The sequence below is a fragment of the Heterodontus francisci genome, chromosome 5 (genome assembly GCF_036365525.1).
Source record: "Heterodontus francisci isolate sHetFra1 chromosome 5, sHetFra1.hap1, whole genome shotgun sequence".
NCBI classification, from domain to species: Eukaryota; Metazoa; Chordata; class Chondrichthyes; order Heterodontiformes; family Heterodontidae; genus Heterodontus; species Heterodontus francisci.
This window is the reverse complement of record NC_090375.1, coordinates 190,275,486-190,297,597: the sequence shown is the minus strand read 5'-3', so window position 1 is coordinate 190,297,597 and position 22,112 is coordinate 190,275,486. Positions and strand designations below refer to the sequence as shown.

The following is a 22,112-nucleotide window of genomic DNA, read 5'->3' as shown; positions in this document are numbered from 1 at the left end:
AATGGGAATAGATCCTATCCCTCAGTAACTTCTCCAGCAGCTTCCCTACCACTGACGTCAGGCTCACCGGTCTATAATTACCTGGATTATCCCTGCTACCCTTCTTAAACAAGGGGACAACATTAGCAATTCTCCAGTGCTCCGGGACCTCACCCGTGTTTAAGGATGCTGCAAAGATATCTGTTAAGGCCCCAGCTATTTCCTCTCTCGCTTCCCTCAGTAACCTGGGATAGATCCCATCCGGACCTGGGGACTTGTCCACCTTAATGCCTTTTAGAATACCCAACACTTCCTCCCTCCTTATGCCGACTTGACCTAGAGTAATCAAACATCTGTTCCTAACCTCAACATCCTTCATGTCCCTCTCCTCGGTGAATACCGATGCAAAGTACTCGTTTAGAATCTCACCCATTTTCTCTGACTCCACGCATAACTTTCCTCCTTTGTCCTTGAGTGGGCCAATCCTTTCTCTCATTACCCTCTTGCTCCTTATATATGAATAAAAGGCTTTGGGATTTTCCTTAATCCTGTTTGCTAAAGATATTTCATGACCCCTTTTAGCCCTCTTAATTCCTCGTTTCAGATTGGTCCTACATTCCCGATATTCTTTCAAAGCTTCGTCTTCCTTCAGCCACCTAGACCTTACGTATGCTTCCTTTTTCCTCTTAGCTAGTCTCACAATTTCACCTGTCATCCATGGTTCCCTAATCTTGCCATTTCTATCCCTCATTTTCACAGGAACATGTCTCTCCTGCACGCTAATCAACCTCTCTTTAAAAGCCTCCCACATATCACATGTGGATTTACCTTCAAACAGCTGCTCCCAATCTACATTCCCCAGCTCCTGCCGAATTTTGGTATAGTTGGCCTTCCCCCAATTTAGCACTCTTCCTTTAGGACCGCTCTCGTCTTTGTCCATGAGTATTTTAAAGCTTACGGAATTGTGATCACTGTTCCCAAAGTAGTCCCCTACTGAAACTTCAACCACCTGGCCGGGCTCATTCCCCAACACCAGGTCCAGTATGGCCCCTTCCCGAGTTGGACTATTTACATACTGCTCTAGAAAACCCTCCTGGATGCTCCTGACAAATTCTGCTCCATCTAGACCTCTAACACTAAGTGAATTCCAGTCAATGTTGGGAAAATTAAAATCTCCTATCACCACCACCCTGTTGCTCCTACATCTTTCCATAATCTGTTTACATATTTGTACCTCTATCTCATGCTCGCTGTTCGGAGGCCTGTAGTACAGCCCCAACATTGTTTCCGCACCCTTCCTATTTCTGAGTTCTGCCCATATTGCCTCACTGCTCGAGTCCTCCATAGTGCCCTCTTTCAGCACAGTTGTGATATCCTCTTTGACCAGTAATGCAACTCCTCCACCCCTTTTACCTCCCTCTCTATCCCGCCTGAAGCATCGATATCCTGGGATATTTAGTTGCCAATCATGCCCTTCCCTCAACCAAGTCTCAGTAATAGCAATAACATCATACTCCCAGGTACTAATCCAAGCCCTACGTTCATCTGCCTTACCTACTACACTTCTTGCATTAAAACAAATGCACCTCAGACCACCACTCCCTTTGCGTTCATCATCTGCTCCCTGTCTACTCTTCCCCTTAGTCACGCTGACTTCATTATCTAGTTCCTTACAGGCTTTCGTTACTACCTCCTTACTGTCCACTGACCTCCTCATTTGGTTCCCATCCCCCTGCCGCATTAGTTTAAACCCTCCCCAACAGCGTTAGCAAAAGCCCTCCCAAGGACATTGGTTCCAGTCCGGCCCAGGTGTAGACCGTCCAATTTGTAATAGTCCCAATGTCCCAAAAATCTGAACCCCTCCTTCCTGCACCATCTCTCAAGCCACGCATTCATCCTGACTGATTCATCAACTGAGGGAGGGTGGTAGGTGGTAATCAGCAGGAGGTTTCCTTGTCCATGTTTGACCTGATGCCATGAGACTTCATGAGGTCCGGAGTAGATGTTGAGGACTCCCAGGGCAACTCCCTCCCGACTGTATACCACTGTGCCGCCACCTCTGCTCGGTGTGTCCTGCCGGTGGGACAGGACATACCCGGGGATGATGATGATGTCTGGGACATTGTCTGTCAGGCATGATTCCGTGAGTATGACTATGTCAGGCTGTTGCTTGACTAGTCTGTGGGACAGCTCTCCCAACTTTGGCACAAGTCCCCAGATGTTAGTAAGGAGGACTTTGTAGGGTTGACAGGTCTGGGTTTGCCGTTGTCGTTTCTGGTGCCTCGGTCGATGCTGTGTGGTCCGTCCGGTTTCATTTTTATTGACTTTGTAGCAGTTAGATACAACTGAATGGCTTGCTAGGCCATTTCAGAGGGCATGTAAGAGTTAACCACATTGCTGTGGATCTTGAGTCAAATGTAGGCCAGACCAGGTAAGGACAGCAGATTTCCTTCCCTATAGGACATTAATAAACCATTAATTTGCTTCATTCCTTTCAGTTCTTATGTTTGCATTTAGTCTACTTGCAAGTTGGTTCACCAAAGGGGGATAAAGTATTAAGACGGTAATGATGCGTAGACAGATATCAAAGCTCAAGTATCAAAGCTCTGTTAGAACTATAGCTGTAATGAGAACTTCTGATGAAGTAATTATAAACTTCCCTTTCCTCACATCAATCAGCTTTTTTCTCTGTCTCTACAGTATTTTTGGATGACTTGTTTACTCAGACAAGCAAGCTAAAATAGACCAGAAAACGCTGGAAAAACTCAGCAGGTCAAGCAGCATCTGTGGAGAGAGGAACAGAATTTCCCTTTCCAAGTCACTGATCTGAAATGTTGATTCACTTTCTCCACAGATGCTGCTTGACTTGCTGTTTGTTTGTAGCACTTTCTGTTTGCATTTCAGATTATCCGAATCTGCGGTATTTTGCCTTTTGCATTTTTTTTTTGTTTTAAAGTATCAGCTTTGAACAAATGAAAAAATAATGGGATGAAACCTTTCTGTTGGAACTGAGACCATTACCATAGAGCAAAAGCTATCTGATGGAGTGTTCACTGTCCAAGTACTTTTACATAATTATTTTTAGGTCAGGCAACAGTGCACTGGATTTTCAGGGATGCTATGCCAACCTTAGACGCAGGTACAGAGGCAATAAAAACAACTACTATTTTAAGAATTTTAAACTCTCCTTCTGTAGGTTTTTCTTCAGTGCTAAGGCAATATATGCTTGAAGGTCTGGATTGGCATTATGCACTGTTTTGTATTGGTGGTAGTTTTGGACAGTGTCTTGGCACAAAATGCTTTTAGGGGTATTAGGAACTATGGGAAGAGTAGTCCATGCTTGCAGCATATGAAATGAGAGGCCTGATATTACTTTGGTTTTATTATTAATATGGTATTTTTGATAAAATTGTTATACATGTAATTATAACTTTTAATGTGTGCAGTTGTATTGTTGAAGCTTGTGTTAATGGTATAAATTTGCAAAGCTGCAGAGTACTTGTAGGTTTACATGGAAATTTAAGAAAAAGAGCAGACAAACATGCGTATTAGGAGGAGGAGTAGGCCATTCGGCCCGGCAAGCTTGCTCCGCCATTTGATTAAATGATGGCTGATCTGAATGTGGCCTCAACTTCACTTTCCTGTCATCTGAACCTGGAGTGGTTTAGTTCAGAGTCACCACTTCACTCTCTGCTTACTTTATCTCACATTCCCTTGGAAAATAGTGTTTAAATAGGTTATGTGTGTTTGACACAATACTGGTAATATGAATATTAAGGTTGCTGCTAATTTTTAAGACCCAAAATGCAATAAAGTGTGTCTGTATTTGACTCTGGGTGTGTAAAAGAGGAACCTTGATAAACATTGGACACGAAGGGAGGAGGGATCAATAACCCAAAGTGCGAAGAGTTGTCTAGATCTTTCATATGCGATACACTTTGTTTTTGGTGTCTTGCTGTTCATGCCATAGTATGGTATTGGATAAGTCTCTCTCAATTTTAAACAGTAGATGATGACATTACCTGTACTTCTGAGTACTAGTGAGTGCCAGCCAGGACTGGCACTCTCACTTCTAAGTCAGATGGTTGTAGGTTCAAGCCCCAGTCCAGAGACAAATGACAATATAATCTAGACTGTCACATCAATGTAGCAAGAGGGAGTGCTGCACTGTCAAGAGGTGCCATATTTCGGATGAGATGTTAAATCAAGGCCCTGCCTGTTGGACGTTAAAGATCATGTATCACTTTTTGAAGCACAGGGTGTAAGACTAAGTCCAGCAACAACAGGCCAGTCAGTTTAACCTATGGGAAAGCTTGTAACGATAATTCGGGACAAAATTAAGTCATTTGGACGAATGTGGATTAATTAAGGAAAGCTAGCACAGACTTGTTAAGGGGAAATCCTGAATAACTAACTTGCTTGAGTTTTTTGATGCGTTAACGGAATGCACTGTACATGGACTTTCAAAAGGCATTTGATAAAGTGCCATATAACAGGCTTGTCAGCAATGCTACAGCCCATGGAATAAAAAGGACAGTGGCAGCATGGATACAAAATTGGCTGAGTGACAGGAAACAGCAATGGTGAATGGTTGTTTTTCAGACTGGAGGAAGGTATATAGTGGGATTCCCCAGGGGTTGGTGCTTGGACCCCTGCTTTTCTTCGTGTATATTAATGACCTAGACTTGGGTGTATAGGGTACAATTGCAAAATTTCCAGCTGACACAAATTTTGGAAGTATTGTGAACTGTGAGGAGGGTTGCATTAAACTTCAAGGGTACATAGACAGGCTGGTGGAATTGGCGGATAAGTGGCAGATGAAATTCAATGCATAAAAGTGTGAAGTGATTCATTTTGGTAGGAAGACTGAGAAGAGGCAATATAAATTAAATGGTACAGTTCTAAAGGGGATGTAGGAGAAGGTTGCAGGGCAGCTTGAAAAAGTAGTTAATAAAGCATACAGGATCCTGGGCTTTATAAATAGGGGCATAGAGTACAAGAACAAGAAAATTATGATAAACTTAGATAAAACACTGGTTTGGCCTCAGCTGGAGTATTGTGTCCAGATCTGGGCATCACAGTTTAGGAAGGATGTTAAGGAATTAGAGAAAGTGCAGAAAAGATTCACGAGAATGGTTCCAGGGATGAGGAACTTCAGTTACGTGGATAGATTGGAGAAGCTGGGCCTGTTCTCGTTGGAGAAGAGAAGATTAAGAGGAGATTTGATCGAGCTGCTCAAAATCATGAGGGATCTGGACAGAATAGATGGGGAGAAACTGTTCTTCTTGTCCAAAGGATCCAGAATCAGAGGATACCGATTTAAGATGATTGGCAAAAGAAGCAGAGGCGACATGAGGAAAAACATTTTTACGCAGTGAGCGGCTAGGGTCTGGAATGCTCTGCTTGAAAGTGCGGTGGAGCCAGATTCAACTGAGGTCTTCAAAGGAGAACTGGATAATTATCTGAAGAGGAAATATTTGCAGGGCTATAGAGAAAAGGCTGGGGAGTGGGAGAGCTCTCTTGCAGACAGCTGGCACAGACACAACAGGCCAAATGGCTTCCTTCTGTGCTGTAATCATTCTATGATTCTATAACTTCTCCCAATGCCAACAAAACCAGAAAATGCTGGAAAGACTCAGCAGGTCAGACAGCATCTGTGGAGAGAAAAACAGTTATTGTTTCCGGTTGATGACCTTTCATCAGAAGTTCTCCCAGTGTCCTGGCTAACATTTATCCCTCAGCCAACATCACTAGAATAGATTATGTGCTTATTTATCTCATTGCTGTGTACAATTGACTGTAGTGTTTCCCTACTTTACAACAGTAGCTACACTTCAAAAGTACTTCATTGTCTGTGAAGTGGTTTAGAACATCCTAAGGTTGCAAAAGACCCACATTCCTTCAGTAACTGCTTCACAGGGGAATGCAACAAAATACGAAGCTGAAATCGAGAATAGTTTCTAATTTTTGGCATATCATATGACCTTTTAAGAAATCAAATTTAAAAAAAAATTATTTTTCGTTTCATGGGATGTGGGCATCACTGACAAGGCCAGCACTTGTTGCCTATCCCTAATTGCCCTTAAGGAGGTGGCGAGCTGCCTTCTTGAACCGCTGCAGTCCACATTGCTGTTAAGGAGGGACTTCCAGGATTTTGACAGCAATAGTGAAGGAATGGTAATATATTTCCAAATCAGGATGGTGTGTGGCTTGGAGGGGAGCTTGTAGATGGTAGTGTTCCCACATGTCTGTTGTCCTTGTCCTTCTAGGTGGAAGAGGTTGTGTGTTTTGAAAGTGCTGCCGAAAGAGGCATGGTGAGTTATATCTTGTATATGGTACACAACAATGCTGCCACTATGCGCTGGTGGTGGAGGGAGTGAATGTTTAAGGTAGTGGATGAGATGCTGATCAAGTGGGCTGCTTTGTCTTGGATGGTGTAGAGCTTCCTGAGTGTTGGAACCACACTAATCCAGGCAAGTGGAGAGTGTTCCATCACTCTCCTGACTTGTGCCTTGTAGATGGTGGACAGGCTTTGGGGAATCAGGAGGTGGGTTACTCGTCACAGAATTCCTAGTCACTGACCTGCTCTTGTAGCCACAGCATTTATGTGGCTGGTTCAGTTTCTGGTCAATGGTAACTCCCAGGATGTTGATAGTGGGGCGGGGGGGGGGGGGTGGTTCAGAGATGGTAATGTTGTTGAATGTCAAGAGGAGATGGGTTAGATTCTTTCTTGTTTGAGATCATCATTGCCTGGCATTGGTGTGACGCGAATACTTGCCACTTATCAGCCCAAGCCTGGATGTTGTCCAGCTCTTGCTGTAAATAGATATGGGCTGCTTCAGTATCCGAGGAGTCACGAATGGTGCTGAACAGTGTGCAGTCATCAGTGTATATCCCCACTTCTGACCTTATGATGCAGGGAAGGTCATTGATGAAGCAGCTGACGATGGTTGGGCCTAGGACTCTACCCTGAGGAACTCCTGCAGAGATGTCCTGGGACTGAGATGACCTCCAACAACCACAATCATCATTGTGCTAGGTATGACTCCAACCAGAGGAGAGCTTTCCCCCGATTCCCATTGACTCCAGTTTTGCTAGGGCTCCTTTAATGCCATACTCGGTCGAATGCTGCCTTGATATCAAGGGCAGTTACTCTCCCTTCACCTCTTCAGTTCAGTTCCCTTGGCCATATTTGGACCAAGGCTATAATGAGGTCAGGAGCTGAGTGGCAGTTGCGGAACCCAAACTGTGCATCAGTGAGCAGCTTGTTGCTGTTTAAGTGCCGCTTGATAGCACTGTTGATGACCCTTTGCTGATCATCGAGAATAGACTGATGCGGCAGTAATTGGCCAGATTGGATTTGTCCTGTTTTTTGTGGACATACCTGGACAAATTTCTACATTGTCAGATAAATGCCAGTGTTGTAGCTGTACTGGAACAGCTTGGCAGGGGCGCGGCTAGTTCTGGAGCCCAAGTCTTCAGTACTACTGCTGGGATGTTATCAGGACCCATAACCTTTGTAGTATCCAGTGTCTTCAGCCATTTCTTGATGTCATGTGGAGTGAATCGAATTGGCTGAAAACTGGCATCTGTGATGCTGGGGACCTCAGGAGGAGACTGAGATGGATCATCCATTCGGCACTTCTGGCTGAAGATTGTTGCAAATGCTTCAGCTTTTTCTTTTGCACTCATATGCTGGGCTCCCCCATCATTGAGGATTGGGATATTCGTGGAGCCTCCTCCTCCGGTTAATTTGTTTAATTGTCCACCACCATTCACAATTGGATGCGCCAAATCCTGATCTGATCCGTTGGTTGTTGGAGCATTTAGCTCTGTCTATCGCATGCTGCTTCCGCTGTTTGGCATGCAAGTAGTCCTGTGTTGTAGCTTCACCAGGTTGACACTCATTTTTAGGTATGCCTGGTGCTGCTCCTGTCATATTCTCTATATTGTACCAGGGTTGATGCCTAGGTTTGATGGTAATAGAGTGAGGGATATGCTGGGTCATGAGGTTACAGATTGTGGTTGAATACAATTCTGCGACTGCTAATTTATATAAATGGGGTAGAGGATCTACTGTGACGTGCTTATGAATGGTTCCGAGCACTTTTATGATTATCTGCTCACCTGTCTCTTTAAGCCCACTTAAGCTCATGTACTCCCTGTGCAGGAAGTGATGTATTATTGCAGCTTGTTGTAAGTTTCTTGAGATCAGTCACTGGACAGATATAACCATAAATATGGGGTCCAGGTTGAAATTGCCTTTCTCTTTTATGAAAAAAAGATTGTTTTGCAGCTAATAAAGCGTGATGTGTGCTTGATGCAATTCATAAAGAAAATGCATATAGACTTGTGAAGCTGGAAATTTTACTGACAGATTTATTCTTTTAGCTATATAGTTACACATTTGCTTCAAGTCCCCTCTATTGCATAAATTTTCCAAAATAGACAGTTGACTAACTTTCATTGGTTGATATTGGCCCCAAAGTTCAGAACAAAAATGGAAAGTACAGTTCTGACTAAAGGACCACAAAAATGGTGGAGGCAGATTCAATCGTGGCTTTTCAAAAGGGAATAGATATTCATCTGAAGGGCAAAAATTTGGAGGGCTATGGGGAAAGAGTGGGGGAGTGAGACTAGCTAAATTGCTCTTACAGAGAGCTGATATAGCCTCGATGGACTGAATGGCCTCTTGTGCTGTAACCATTCTATGATTATATTATCACCTGAAGCTTTAATTTACTTTTTTCTCCAAGATGCTGATAAATGTGCTGAGTATGTTCAGCATTTTCTGTTTTTACTTGTTTTTTTAAATTAAAAATGTAAGATGTCATTCTATCGTACAGTATCACAGTATCGGTGATTAGTAGTTTATTTAAATATTAGGTAAATGAACTAAAATGCAGTATTAGATTTGTTTTGTTTTATTCTTTCATAGGATTGGGTGTCACTGGCAAGGCCAGCATTTGCTGCCCTTTCCTAATGACAACTGAGTGAATTCCTAGGCCATTTCAGAGGGCAGTTAAGAGTCAACCACATTGCTGTGGGACTGGAGTCACATGTAGGCCAGACCCAGTAAGGACAGCAGATTTCCTTCCCTAAAAGACATTAGTGAACCAGTTGGGTTTTTACAACATTGGTTCAATGAATAGATTTAAAGGGTGAAACTCGTTTTGAGATTTATAGTAAATGTCATACCATAATTGAAACATGTCCAATAATTTTATTTTTCCTATCAATTACTGATCATTTATCAAGTGCATAACATTTTAAGAAATACTTAGATATTTAAATACTATGTTTGCATAATATCTGTAGCAAGCTGTGTAGCAAGAACTGTCACTTATTGATGATCACTATTTCTGTATGACAATTTAAAAAGAAACTCAAGTTGGGGTAGTTTTAATGATGCAGACCTTGTGTGGTTTGAGATCTATACCCCATACCACTGTATTTCTGTACCCTGCTCATAAAAAGCAACAGTGGATTTGGATGCAATGAGGCATGTTCCCAGTGTAATTCTTGCAGAGAACTTTAATTCTGCCGTCTCATTTGCATAGCCATCTGTGCAGATGGTTTGAGCAGGGCTCCTTGCGTGGGAAACAGCACTTGAAGGCCAAATTATTTTCTACTGTTTGTTATAATATATGTGTTGCCACTTGTGTTTCTGTCCTCTTGGCTGCTTCCCTGCAATCTTTGGCTGCTTCTCTTTCCATGCAGATTTTTTCTGTCCATGCAAGAATGTAAATGACCTGACTGAGTGAATTAAGAAAAATACATTTATTTATGGTGGTGTGGGAATGAGAAGGGGAAGAAAAAGACCATTTGAATAGCATGAACAAGAAACAAAATGAATGATGATGGTTAAAAGTGTTACTGGGAGTGAAGAGCTGATGAGATCATTTGTTTTCGTGCTCATTCTTGCTGTTTTCTTTGATTCCCCTGTTTTTCAGATGGATCGATGCAATATTGAAGTTCTTATGCTGCTTTCCTGGGTGCATCACCTATGTGCTTGTTTAAAAACATTGTAGATTAGTTTGAATGCATGTTACACTGTACAAAAGGTGATGAGTGCTGTTTAACTGGCCGCCTATACAAAGGCATTATTTTGTAAAATTGCATGTGGCAATTAAATGGTAATTGTTATTTCATATATAGCCATAATTTGCATTAATACAGCACCTTTAATGTGGAAAAGTATGCAGAGGCTTCACAGGTACAAGTGAACAAAACTGATGATGAGCCAAAAAGCATAACATTAGGAAGTGTGACCAAAAGCTTACTCAAAGAGGTCTTTTTTGGGAAGGTTTTAAAGGTGGAGGTAGAGGGGAGTAAGGAAGAGAATTCCAGAGTGTGGGACCTAGACAACTGAAGGCACTGCCACTACTGGTGGGGCGAAGGGAGGAGCACAAGGGGCTGGAGTCAGAAAAGTGGAGTGTTCAGGAGGTTGTAGTACTTGAGGAGATTAGAGGTAGAATTTAAACATGAAGATGAGAATTTAAAATTTGAGGTGGTGAGGGACTAGGAACCATTCTCAAACAGTAAGGGCAGGGGTGATGGATGAGTGAGACTTGGTGCAGAATGTTTTTGGATGAAGTTTATGTAAGGTGGAGGACGGGAGACTGACCAAAGAATGAGATATTGTCATGAAGACGTGATATGCTGAATGAGGATTTTTAATTCATCAATTGGAAACCTACATTAAACTTAAAAAAAAAAGGAAAGCTGGAATATTACGTTCAACTTTTACGAAGACTTTGCCACAGCTAAAAATGGCTACCACCATTTGCATTTGATCACATTCCAAGGCATCAAAGTGGAGAAGCATATCTGATTAGCCTTTACCCAAAACAATGGCTTGCACTATTGATTGAACTACTTGAGATTGCTTTCATTAGCAAGACATTCAAAGCCGTCCTGGGAGAATAACATTGAAAGGACAAACCTTTCCAGGGGTAAACAATGACACCATGAGGCCTGAGCGAGATTGAGATTCCTAAACTTGAATCTCATTAGAAGGCACCAGAGAATACACAGACAGTCATGTGACTGTCCATCTCTGTGAAAGCTGGGAGTTTCCCTTGGACAAGACAGACAAGTTCCAGAAAGTTCAATCAGTGCAGAATCCAGAAGGGATGTGTGTGTTTCTCTCTGACAAGAGGGGAGCCATGTGACCCTCCTCACCTGATTGTAACAATATTGAAAGGGGTGACTTAAAAACTTGGTCAAAGTGGTTGGTTTTAAGAAGGACTTGGAGTTTATTGGGGGAGTCCCAGAATGTATGGCCTGGGCAGCTCAAGGCACAGCCGCAAATGGTGGAATAAAGGAAGGGGTAATTCATGATGCTGAGTTAGAAGGAAGAAAGTTTTCTGAGATTGGGGTGGGGGTGGGGGTTTGTGGTTGGGGTGGAAGTCTTTTAGCAATGGAGAAATTTATAGAGATGGGGAGGGTTGAGACCATGAAGACATTTAAACAAACAAATGAGAACTATAAATTTGAGGCGTAAGAGAATGGAGGATGAATGTAACTTAGTGTGGGCCAGGCCAATGGGCAAGCAGGACTTAGTACAGGATGTGATACCAGCAACAGAATTTTGGATGAGCTAAAGAGATGGGAGAATGGGACACGGTCCATACTAGTATTGGGTTTGTTGAGTTTGGAGGTGAAAAGGGCATGGATTATTGTGTCAGAATGGCTGAGGTGGAGGTGGAAGTGGGCAGTCTTTGTGATGGAGCGAATATGGGGTAGGAAGCTTGGATCAGGTTGAATAGGATGCCAAGATTGCGGACAAACAGGGGGAATGGAGTTTTAAAGTTCTGCCCCAAGCAAGTTTTAAAGTTTAACCAAAACACGTGCAGTTTGCATTGTTTAACATAGTCACTTAATTTCATTGAGAATGTAGCACTCAACAACTTTCTGTCCACATTTTCTAATCACCAGCAGTTGTGGGTGTTTTTGGGAATGAACATGCATACAGAAAGGACAAGAAATGCCCAGTTGGTCTATCCAGGCAGTCTCTTCCAGACATAGTGCAAGTAGGCAGCACCATCAACCCAGCCATATCCACCCTTCCCCTGTCAAACAACCTCCTGAGAAAGGCAATAAAAAAAATTTTTAGGGGTAGAATTCTCTCTCAACTTCTCAAGCCCAAGAAAGCTGAAAGAGATTGAATTAACTGATAATCAGTTGTGTCTGCTGCCTGTAACTTAACATGTCTTTTCAGGAATACCTCTAACTCCCTTTTTGAAAGCTTGTAGTAAATCCTTACCACACATTCTGGCAATCGATTCCAGAGGTCATTGACTCTGAGAAGGAAGTAGTGATCTAGTTTACAAAAGACAATTTTCTTTTAAAGTTTGTAATATTTTACTATTTTTGGGCATAGATATTTTAACTTCTGGTAGGTAGAGGAATTAAACGTGCTAAAAAAAAGGCACCTTGACTATACTTGACCTTAAAGCTGAAAAAATGGTGTATTCAACCAGCATTTGCAAATGTTCAATACTTCAGAATAATATTTTTGACCTTTGACATTGCTTTGCTTTTTTGAGATTAGTTTTAGAACATTATTAATGTAAGATTTAGGTTTGAGTTAATCAGTTCAGTCCAATGTTTGACTTTTACTTTTGGTAATGAAACTGGCCTGTCATGAGGTGATTAATCTCCCTTCTAGCTCCAGCAGTTCGTGGCCCCTCTGTGCTACTGTACTCCCCTTCCTTGCCTCTTTTAAAAGTTGCTTTTGTTTGCATGTGTGTAATGTTACATTTTTATTTCCAAAAAATAATTCTTCAAAATTTATATCAAATCTTACTTTTGTACTGTAGGCAAAGTGTCACAGTGCCAGGTTTAACTGTCTCAAAAATATCTATTAGAGTGGCATCTTACTGTAATAATTGGGCCCTCTGAGGCTGAATTGCACTAATACATTTCTACAAACCATGTAGACCCTGAAAGAGCTTGCTGTTATATAGCAACTTTTAAGTAGAAAAATGTGCCAAAGTGCTTCACGGAAGGTGTAATGTTTAAAACGAAAGGATGCTGAGCAAATGCCACAGATATTAGGAGGGATGATCAAAAGTTTGGCCAAAGCATTGATATTTAAGGAGGGTTTTAAAGCAGAAGTGATCAAGGAAGGCATTTTAGAACAGGCGGCCTAGACGACTCAAAGTGTGATCACCAGTGATGGGACAAAGGAGAGGCATAAGAGGCCAGAGATGAATGAAAAGAGTCTTGAGGGGGTTGTAACACTGAGGGAGATTAGGTAAAGAGAGGGATCTAAACATGATGAATATTAAATCTGGGAGCCATTTTAGGCTCGTGAGGGGAATTTTAAAAAATTGATCAAGGATAGGATATGAGCAGTAAAGTTTTGGATAAGTTGAACTTCATGTAGGGTAGAGGATGGGAGACTAGCCAAGAGAGCATTGGAGTTGTAAAGTCTACAAGTGATAAAGATAGGGATGAGGGTTTCAGTGGCCAATGGGCTGAGATGGGAGCAGAGGCAGATGATTTACTCAGTGGAAGTAGATGACCTTTATGACAGAAAGGATATGGGGCTGGAAGCTCAGCTCTGGATCCAACAGGGCGCTGAGATTGCAAACTGTCTGTTACAACCTAACTCAGTGGCCAGAGATGGAGCTGGAGTTTGTGGAAGGGCTTTAGTCTTCCCAGTGATTAGCTGGAGGAAATTACTTGCCCAAGCCTGGACAGTTGGACAAACAGGATGTAGAGGTAGAGAGGTTGAATGGATATTGTCATCACATAGAAACTGACAACATGTTTTCAGATGATATTGTCAAGAGGCAGCATGCAGATGAGGAAGAGGAGGGAGCCAAAGATGGATCCATGGACAACTGCCAAGGTGATTATGAAAGGATTGGAAGAGAAGCCATTGCTAGAGAGGCTCTAGTTACAATTGGATAGGTAGCAATGAAATTAAGTGAGAGCAATCCCACTGCACTGGACAATGGAGGAAGAGCTTTAGAGGAAAACAGTGTGATTGAACATGTCAAAGGCTGCCAAAGATCAAGAAGAAATAATCTACCAGGTCACAGATGGAGAATGCTGTTCATAACTGGTTAAAGCTGTTTTAGTGCTGTGGGAGTGGTGGGCACCTGCTTGGAGATTGGGCGGTTGTAGGACAAATGGGCATGGATCTGGGAGGTAGCAACACATTCAGTGGGTTTGGAGAGGAAAAGAAAGTTGGAAATGAGGCTGTAATTTGAAAGCACAGAAGATGGAGGGTGGGTTCTTTTGAAGAGGACTGTGGTGATGTGAATTTTGAAATGGAAGTGAATAGTGCCTGTTTACTTTATCCAATAGCATGGGAGCTAAGCAAAGAGGTTGGGTGTTCAGTTTAGTGCAAATGAAGTTGAGGGAGCAGGAGGTGAGTGCCTTGGACAGAGTAAAGTTGGAGAGTACATAGGAAAGTGAGACAGGGGTTCAGGGATGTGGGGGAAAGGTTATGGGCAAATGAAGGAGCAGAGATAACAGAGTTAAATGGTCACTATCTTTGTGACAGAGATGCCTACCAGTTCTTTAAACCTGTTTAGAGGGTAGGGGCTTTTTAGGAGATAGTTAATAGTAGTGAAAAGAAGTGGGAATGGGTTATCTTTGTTGTCTAGGATGACTCTAGAGTGGTGGGTTGTTTTGCAGGGGACCATGAGGTTCCATAGACCTTGATGTGGTCCAGGTAAAGCTCGTAATTGATGTCTCATCCATTTGTATGCCAGATATGCTGTAGTCTGTAAGGTTCAATTTGATTTTCAAAACCATTTGGCAATCCTTCTGAGAATTTAGAGGAGGTATTTTAAGCAGTTTGACTTTCTTAGTTACTAGAACTAAGTTTGCAAAGAAATTGGACAAAGCCCCAGAAAATGTTACTGCTAGTTGGGTGAAATCCAACAAGTGAGAGAGATGCACTGGGAACCTCGGGATGAGCGACAGCTGTTTTCATGCATCACATCATAGGACTTTGGAGGAAGGTACTGGAAATGTTTTAACAGTGTGAGAAAAACCACACCTGCCAAGAATGAGATGTATTAATTTTACCATATAGATCATTAATTTTAAGCTCTTACTGGACTGAAAAGATGACTTGTTTATAGAGACCGCAGCAGTGACTGAAAACGTACTGCTCATTTGTATTCTGGGAGACAGTTGCCTGGAGAAGACAATGGAACTGCTCCCTGGTTCAATTAACCAAATGGATTTTGATCAAAAGACATTGAATGTGTGAAAGTCAGCATTTCAGCCCCCTACTGAGGATGTCTACTAAGATTGAACGAATCCACAAAATCTCGCTGGGCTGGTTGTTCCAAAAAAGGAGCTAGTCACATGATGGGCTGGCTGCTGGCCCAGGTTTGCTTTGAATTGTGCCACACAGAAAAAAAACAGACTACAGCTGAACTTGAAGAGAGAGCAGCTCTCCCTGTGTCTCCCTCTCTCACAAAAAGAAGAGACTGCAACTGGATTTCGAAAAGCCAGCGTCTCCCTGTCTCTTTCTCTCTCTCTCTCTCTCTCTCACTCACTCACGCAAAGACGGACCCATGGAAGAAACTAAGCCTCAAGACAAGTTTGAAAGCGTTGTAACGACCAGGTGAGAAAGGTGTCTAGGGGTCTTTTACTGTCTTCACCTGGTCTTATTGTAATGGGGTTTAATTTTTAAACAGTGTTTTGAGCTTGTTCACCACTTACCAATTATAAGGCAAAGAAATGAGCACACCAGGTTTTCTTAGGTTTAAAGAAGAAAAGTGGAATTTATTAAACTTACTTAAACTCTAATTTGGTTAACGCCTACGGATATACGACACACCCACGCTAGCATGCACACGTGATACACATATGCAAATAGGGGCAGAAAAGACCAGAAGAAAAATAAAATAGAGCAGTTTGAGGCAGTCTCTGAAGGGAGTTTCTTGTTACTGTTTGTGTTTCCAGCTTGCCGTAGAATCTTTATTGTAGAAAGCTCTTACTTTTCGTTGGGGCCCAGTATTTTTCTTCAACCTTGTTCACGTAGGAGACTTTTCTCTCTTTGAGTTTACATGTCTTCAGTGGTTACCGAAGCTGGTGAGAATGAGATGAGAGCAGACAGGAGAGAGGTCTTTTCCAGTCCAGGAGCGAACAGCTTTCTGAGTTTTTCTGTCAGCAATTTCAAATTCAAACAGCCAGTTAGTCATGTGACTAAACTGACCTGACCAGGTCTTCTGTGTATTGGAGAAGCAGGGACTGGGTCCTTTGTTCCAACACTGTCTGCCAGCATGCAAATGTCTTTCCAGTCAGGAGCTTGGCAATTCCTTGTGATAGGCCCCCTTTTCTTCCCAGCCACAATTTTAAGTTTTAATGTTCACGTGGCGAAGTAATGTGTGCCTCAGTCTTGGCAGGTGGGGGCCTGCATGACAGTGTGCACTGGGCCCCAACAAGATGGCAGGATTTAACTGCACTCAAAGACTTTACATCAAGCTCAAAAGACAGTAAATGAACTCCAGCTATTGCGTCAAACCGTTCCCCTTGACTCTTTCTCCTTTTCTGTCTCTAACTGTGTGTGGGTTTATCATGTATGCATGTTAGCGTGGTTGCGTCGTGTATTTTTTAGTTTTAACAGAATTAGAGTTTTAAGGTTAATAAACTTACACCTTTCTTGTTTAAATCTAAGAAAACTGTCTGGTTGATTTCTTTGCCCTTACAATTGGAGAGCAGTGAACAAGGATCCACTGAGGGGAAGCTAAAAACATGGTGTTTTAAAAATTAAACCCTGTTACGACCAAACCAGGAAAAGGCTGAGAGGGAACCCCACTAGACCCCTTTCTCACCTGATCGTAAAAACAGGTGAAATGTGTGTCTCTGAATATATATATTAATGACTTTGGTGAGGGAACTAAATGTAACATTTCCAAGTTTGCAGATATCACAAAGCTGGGGGGAAATATGAGCTGTGAGGAGGATGCAAAGGGTCTCCGATGTGATTTGGACAAGCTGGGTGAGTGGGCAAATGCATGGCAGATGCAGTTTAATGTGGATAAATGTGAGGTTATCCACTTTGGTTGTAAAAACAGAAAGGCAGATTATTATCTGAATGGTGATAGATTGGGAAAGGGGGAAGTGCAACGAGACCTGGGTATCCTTGTACACAAGTCACTGAAAGCAAGCATTCAGGTGCAGCAAGCAGTTAGGAAGGCGAATGATATGTTGGCCTTCATTGCAAGAGGATTTGAATAGAGGAGCAAGGATGTCTTACTGCAGTTATACAGGGCCTTGGTGAGACCACATCTAGAGTATTGTGTGCAGTTTTCATCTCCTTACCTGAGGAAGTTTGTTCTTGCCGTGGAGGGAGTGCAAAGAAAATTTACTAGGCTGATTCCTGGGATGGCAGGACTGATGTATGAGGAGAGATTGGTCGACTAGGCCTGTATTCACTAGAGTTTAGAAGAATGAGAGCGGATCTCATAGAAACCGACAAAATTCTAACAAGACTAGACAGGCTAGATGCAGGGAGGATGTTCCCGATGGCTGGGGAATCCAGAACCAGGTGTCACGATCTCAGGATACGGGGTATGTCATTTAGAACCGAGATGAGGAAAGATTTCTTCACTCAGCATGGTGAACCTGTGGAATTCTCTACCGCTGAAGGCAGTGGAGGCCAAGTCATCAAATATATTCAAGAAGGAGATAGATATATTTCTTAATGCCAAAGGGATCAAGAGATATGGGGAGAAAGCGGAAACAGGGTACTGAATTACATGATCAGCCATGATCTTTTTTGAATGGTGGAGCAGGCCCAAAGGACTGAATGGCCTGCTCCTGTTCCTATTTTCTATGTTTCTATGAGCTTTGAGGGGAAAGATCTTTAATTTCAATGTTGTTGCTGGACAGCTATTTACACTTTTTAAACCTGGCTATGACTGCTTGCCTACTTCCTTCCACGATACACTGCAGTTACTTCTCTTTCTCGAAGTCACTGACTTGGGTTCCACAAGTATTGCCACACACTGGTACCTTCCCCAAGTATCCATTTTTCATGTTGACCTAGACATTTACTGTCAGATATTCAACTGTGGGGCATCATAGCTGATCTTAATTCTGTCCATAATTGATATTCAAGTTAGCAAGTTTTCTTGGAAGAGTAATGGTCCTCATGCACGATCTATGGCTCATTCTTACCCTGCTTTCAAACTTAGGGATACTGAGGGCAATTGCAGCAGCCTATATCTGTCCCAGCTGAGCGCAGGTAACTAAATACAGTAGTTGAATCTGAACATTTCTGTTCTGTATAGTTAAGTCCTGCAAAAGGCACTGTATTAGTCAACGGGGATATGGTGGATCTCTCTGCAAGTCGTCTTTAATGGATGTACCAGGCAACTCTCTTGTAGCATGTGAATAGTTGCCTGAAGATAAAATAGTTTGAGCATACTTTGCACTGCTTCCTCTACCAACTACTAATGCACTCTTTTGTGGATTAGATTTCCTATTGCTTTTGTTTGCAAAACAGCAGTGTACAAAGCTTCTTCCCAGAGACTATATAACAGTTTCTTTTCCCTTTTTGCTTGGGTATGTATCTTGGCTTCATTTAGCTGATTTTTATTAGACTTCAAAAAACACAGTAATACGATAGAATATCTGTGCTAAAGGTAATGCCTAACGAGTTGCACAGTCACACAGTACTGTTGCCTCTGGAACTTAGTTACAGCTAGTTAGCGGTGTGTGCTGCTAATTTAAAGATTCCATTAGGGAAAATGTTAATGAAAAAGTCAAAAGGATTCAGCTGAGTTCAGGAAACTAAACTAATCCTTGCCTTTTACACAGGACCACACAAGCTGCTTTTAATGTTTATATTGTAAGCAAATCAGATGCCTGTATTTTTAAGATGTGAACATGAGAGCTTGGCTTGTTTTAATATTATAAACAAAAAAGTGGTTAGAGGATTGTGACCTTTTTATTAGAATAATACAGCATAGATTCCTAAGCCAGACTTTCCTCAGTTTTGTGCAACTTTGATATGCTTCTAACAGTATGTGGAAAGTGTGGAATTGAGAGGCAAGCAAGGCAAATTATTTGGTGTCGCCTATATTCTTAGATATACATCCTTCACAGACAACAATCCTATTCCTCACATGGTTAACCGTGGCTCACTGGGTAGCACTCTTGCTATGAGTCAGAAGATTGTAAATTCAAGACCCACACCAGAGACTTGAGTGCATAATCTAGGTTGACACTCCAGTGTAGTGCTGATGAGTGCTGCATTTTGGAGGTGGTGGTGTTTGTATGAGATGTTAAACCATCTGCCCTCTGTTGGATGCAAATGATTCCACAGCACTATTTTGAAGAGGATGAAGCCAATATTAATTACCACAACAGAATATCTGGTCATTATAACACTGATGGCTGTGGGAGCTTGCTGCGTGCAAAGTGGCTGCCATGATTACTACAACAGTGACTTGAAAGAAAGTATACTTAAAAGTTTTCTGTAAAGCACTATGAGTCGTTCTGAAGATGGGAAAGGTGCTGTAGAGATGCAGGTTTTTCTCACTCACTCAGTCACACATTCACTAACTCACTCTCTCCTCACTCACTAACTCACTCTCACTGTGTGTGTGTGTGTGTCTCTCACTCACTGTGTGTCTCTCTCTCACTCGCTCGCGCTCTCTTTCTCTCACTCACTCGCTCTCTCATGCTCGCTCGCTCTACACCTCTCACTCACTGCCTGTCTCTCTCCCCCTCTCACTCACTGTCTGTCTCTCCATGTCTCTCTCCCCCTCACTGTCTTTCTCTCGCTCACTCACTGTGTGTGTGTCGCACTCACTCGCTGCGTGTGTGCACGTCTCACTTGCTCTGTGTGTGCCTCTCTCACTGTGGATGTGTGTCTCTCTCACTCACTGTGAGTGTGTGCGTCTCTCTCTCACTCAGCGTGTGTGTCTCTCACTCGCTCTGTGCATGCCTCTCACTCACTGTGTGTGCCTCATTTTGTTTGTGTGTGTGCCTCACTCGCGGTGTGCGTCTCTCTCTCTCTGTCTGTCTCTCACAGTGTTTATTTATTTTATATTTAGAGATACAGCACTGAAACAGGCCCACCGAGTCTGTGCTGACCATCAACCACCCGTTTATACTAATCCTACATTAATCCCATATTCCCTCAATTCCCCTACCACCTACCTATACTAGGGGCAATTTACAATGGCCAATTTACCTATCAACCTGCAAGTCTGTGGCTGTGGGAGGAAACCGGAGCACTCGGCGGAAACCCACGCGGTCACAGGGAGAACTTGCAAACTCCAAACAGGCAGTACCCAGATCCGAACCCGGGTCGCTTGAGCTGTGAGGCTGCGGTGCTAACCACTGCGCCACTGTGCCACTGTTGTGTGTGTGTTTCACTCGCTGTGTGTGTCGCTCGCTCGCTGTGTGTGTGTCTCTCGCTCGCTCGCTGTGTGTGTGTCTCTCGCTCGCTCGCTGTGTGTGTGTCTCTCGGTCGCTCGCTCGCTTTGTGTGTCTCTCGCTCGCTCGGTGTGTCGCTCGCTTTGTGTGTGTGTGTCTCTCGCTCGCTCGCTTTGTGTGTGTCTCTCGCTCGCTCGCTTTGTGTGTGTCTCTCGCTCGTCCGCTTTGTGTGTCTCTCGCTCGCTCGCTTTGTGTGTGTCTCTCGCTCGCTCGCTTTGTGTGTGTCTCTCGCTCGCTCGCTTTGTGTGTGTCTCTCGCTCGCTCGCTTTGTGTGTGTCGCTCGCTCGCTTTGTGTGTGTCTCTCGCTCGCTTTGTGTGTCTCTCGCTCGCTTTGTGTGTGTCTCGCTCGCTTTGTGTGTGTCTCGCTGGCTTTGTGTGTGTCTCGCTGGCTTTGTGTGTGTCTCGCTCGCTTTGTGTGTGTCTCGCTCGCTTTGTGTGTGTCTCGCTGGCTTTGTGTGTGTCTCGCTGGCTTTGTGTGTGTCTCGCTGGCTTTGTGTGTGTCTCGCTCGCTTTGTGTGTGTCTCGCTGGCTTTGTGTGTGTCTCGCTGGCTTTGTGTGTGTCTCGCTGGCTTTGTGTGTGTCTCGCTCGCTTTGTGTGTGTCTCGCTCGCTTTGTGTGTGTCTCGCTGGCTTTGTGTGTGTCTCGCTGGCTTTGTGTGTGTCTCGCTGGCTTTGTGTGTGTCTCGCTCGCTTTGTGTGTGTCTCGCTCGCTTTGTGTGTGTCTCGCTCGCTTTGTGTGTGTCTCGCTCGCTTTGTGTGTGTCTCGCTCGCTTTGTGTGTGTCTCGCTCGCTTTGTGTGTGTCTCGCTCGCTTTGTGTGTGTCTCGCTCGCTTTGTGTGTGTCTCGCTCGCTTTGTGTGTGTCTCGCTCGCTTTGTGTGTGTCTCGCTCGCTTTGTGTGTGTCTCGCTCGCTTTGTGTGTGTCTCGCTCGCTTTGTGTGTGTCTCGCTCGCTTTGTGTCTGTCTCGCTCGCTTTGTGTGTGTCTCGCTCGCTTTGTGTGTGTCTCGCTCGCTTTGTGTGTGTCTCGCTCGCTTTGTGTGTGTCTCGCTCGCTTTGTGTGTGTCTCGCTCGCTTTGTGTGTGTCTCGCTCGCTTTGTGTGTGTCTCGCTCGCTTTGTGTGTGTCTCGCTCGCTTTGTGTGTGTCTCGCTCGCTTTGTGTGTGTCTCGCTCGCTTTGTGTGTGTCTCGCTCGCTTTGTGTGTGTCTCGCTCGCTTTGTGTGTGTCTCGCTCGCTTTGTGTGTGTCTCGCTCGCTTTGTGTGTGTCTCGCTCGCTTTGTGTGTGTCTCGCTCGCTTTGTGTGTGTCTCGCTCGCTTTGTGTGTGTCTCGCTCGCTTTGTGTGTGTCTCGCTCGCTTTGTGTGTGTCTCGCTCGCTTTGTGTGTGTCTCGCTCGCTTTGTGTGTGTCTCTCTCGCTCGCTTTGTGTGTGTCTCTCTCGCTCGCTTTGTGTGTGTCTCTCTCGCTCGCTTTGTGTGTGTCTCTCTCGCTCGCTTTGTGTGTGTCTCTCTCGCTCGCTTTGTGTGTCTCTCTCGCTCGCTTTGTGTGTCTCTCTCGCTCGCTTTGTTTGTCTCTCTCGCTCGCTTTGTTTGTCGCTCGCTCGCTTTGTTTGTCGCTCGCTCGCTTTGTTTGTCTCTCGCTCGCTTTGTTTGTCTCTCGCTCGCTTTGTTTGTCTCTCGCTCGCTTTGTTTGTCTCTCGCTCGCTTTGTTTGTC

At 43.6% G+C, this 22,112-nt stretch overlaps 1 protein-coding gene across 6 annotated transcripts in view; it reads left to right on the top strand.

The window, feature by feature from the left end:
• Positions 1-22,112, top strand: part of LOC137370194 (zinc finger protein 236-like) — a 188,712-nt gene that overhangs the window by 7,397 nt on the left and 159,203 nt on the right. For 3 of the 6 annotated variants that reach the window (XM_068032489.1, XM_068032491.1, XM_068032490.1), the window contains exon 2: positions 9,933-10,043. The exons of the other annotated variants lie outside the window; for them this stretch is intronic. In XM_068032489.1, the coding sequence (XP_067888590.1) occupies positions 10,025-10,043 (19 nt within the window). In that variant the 5' untranslated portion in view covers positions 9,933-10,024. The remainder of the gene's footprint in view (positions 1-9,932; positions 10,044-22,112) is intronic. 6 annotated transcript variants of the gene reach the window in all.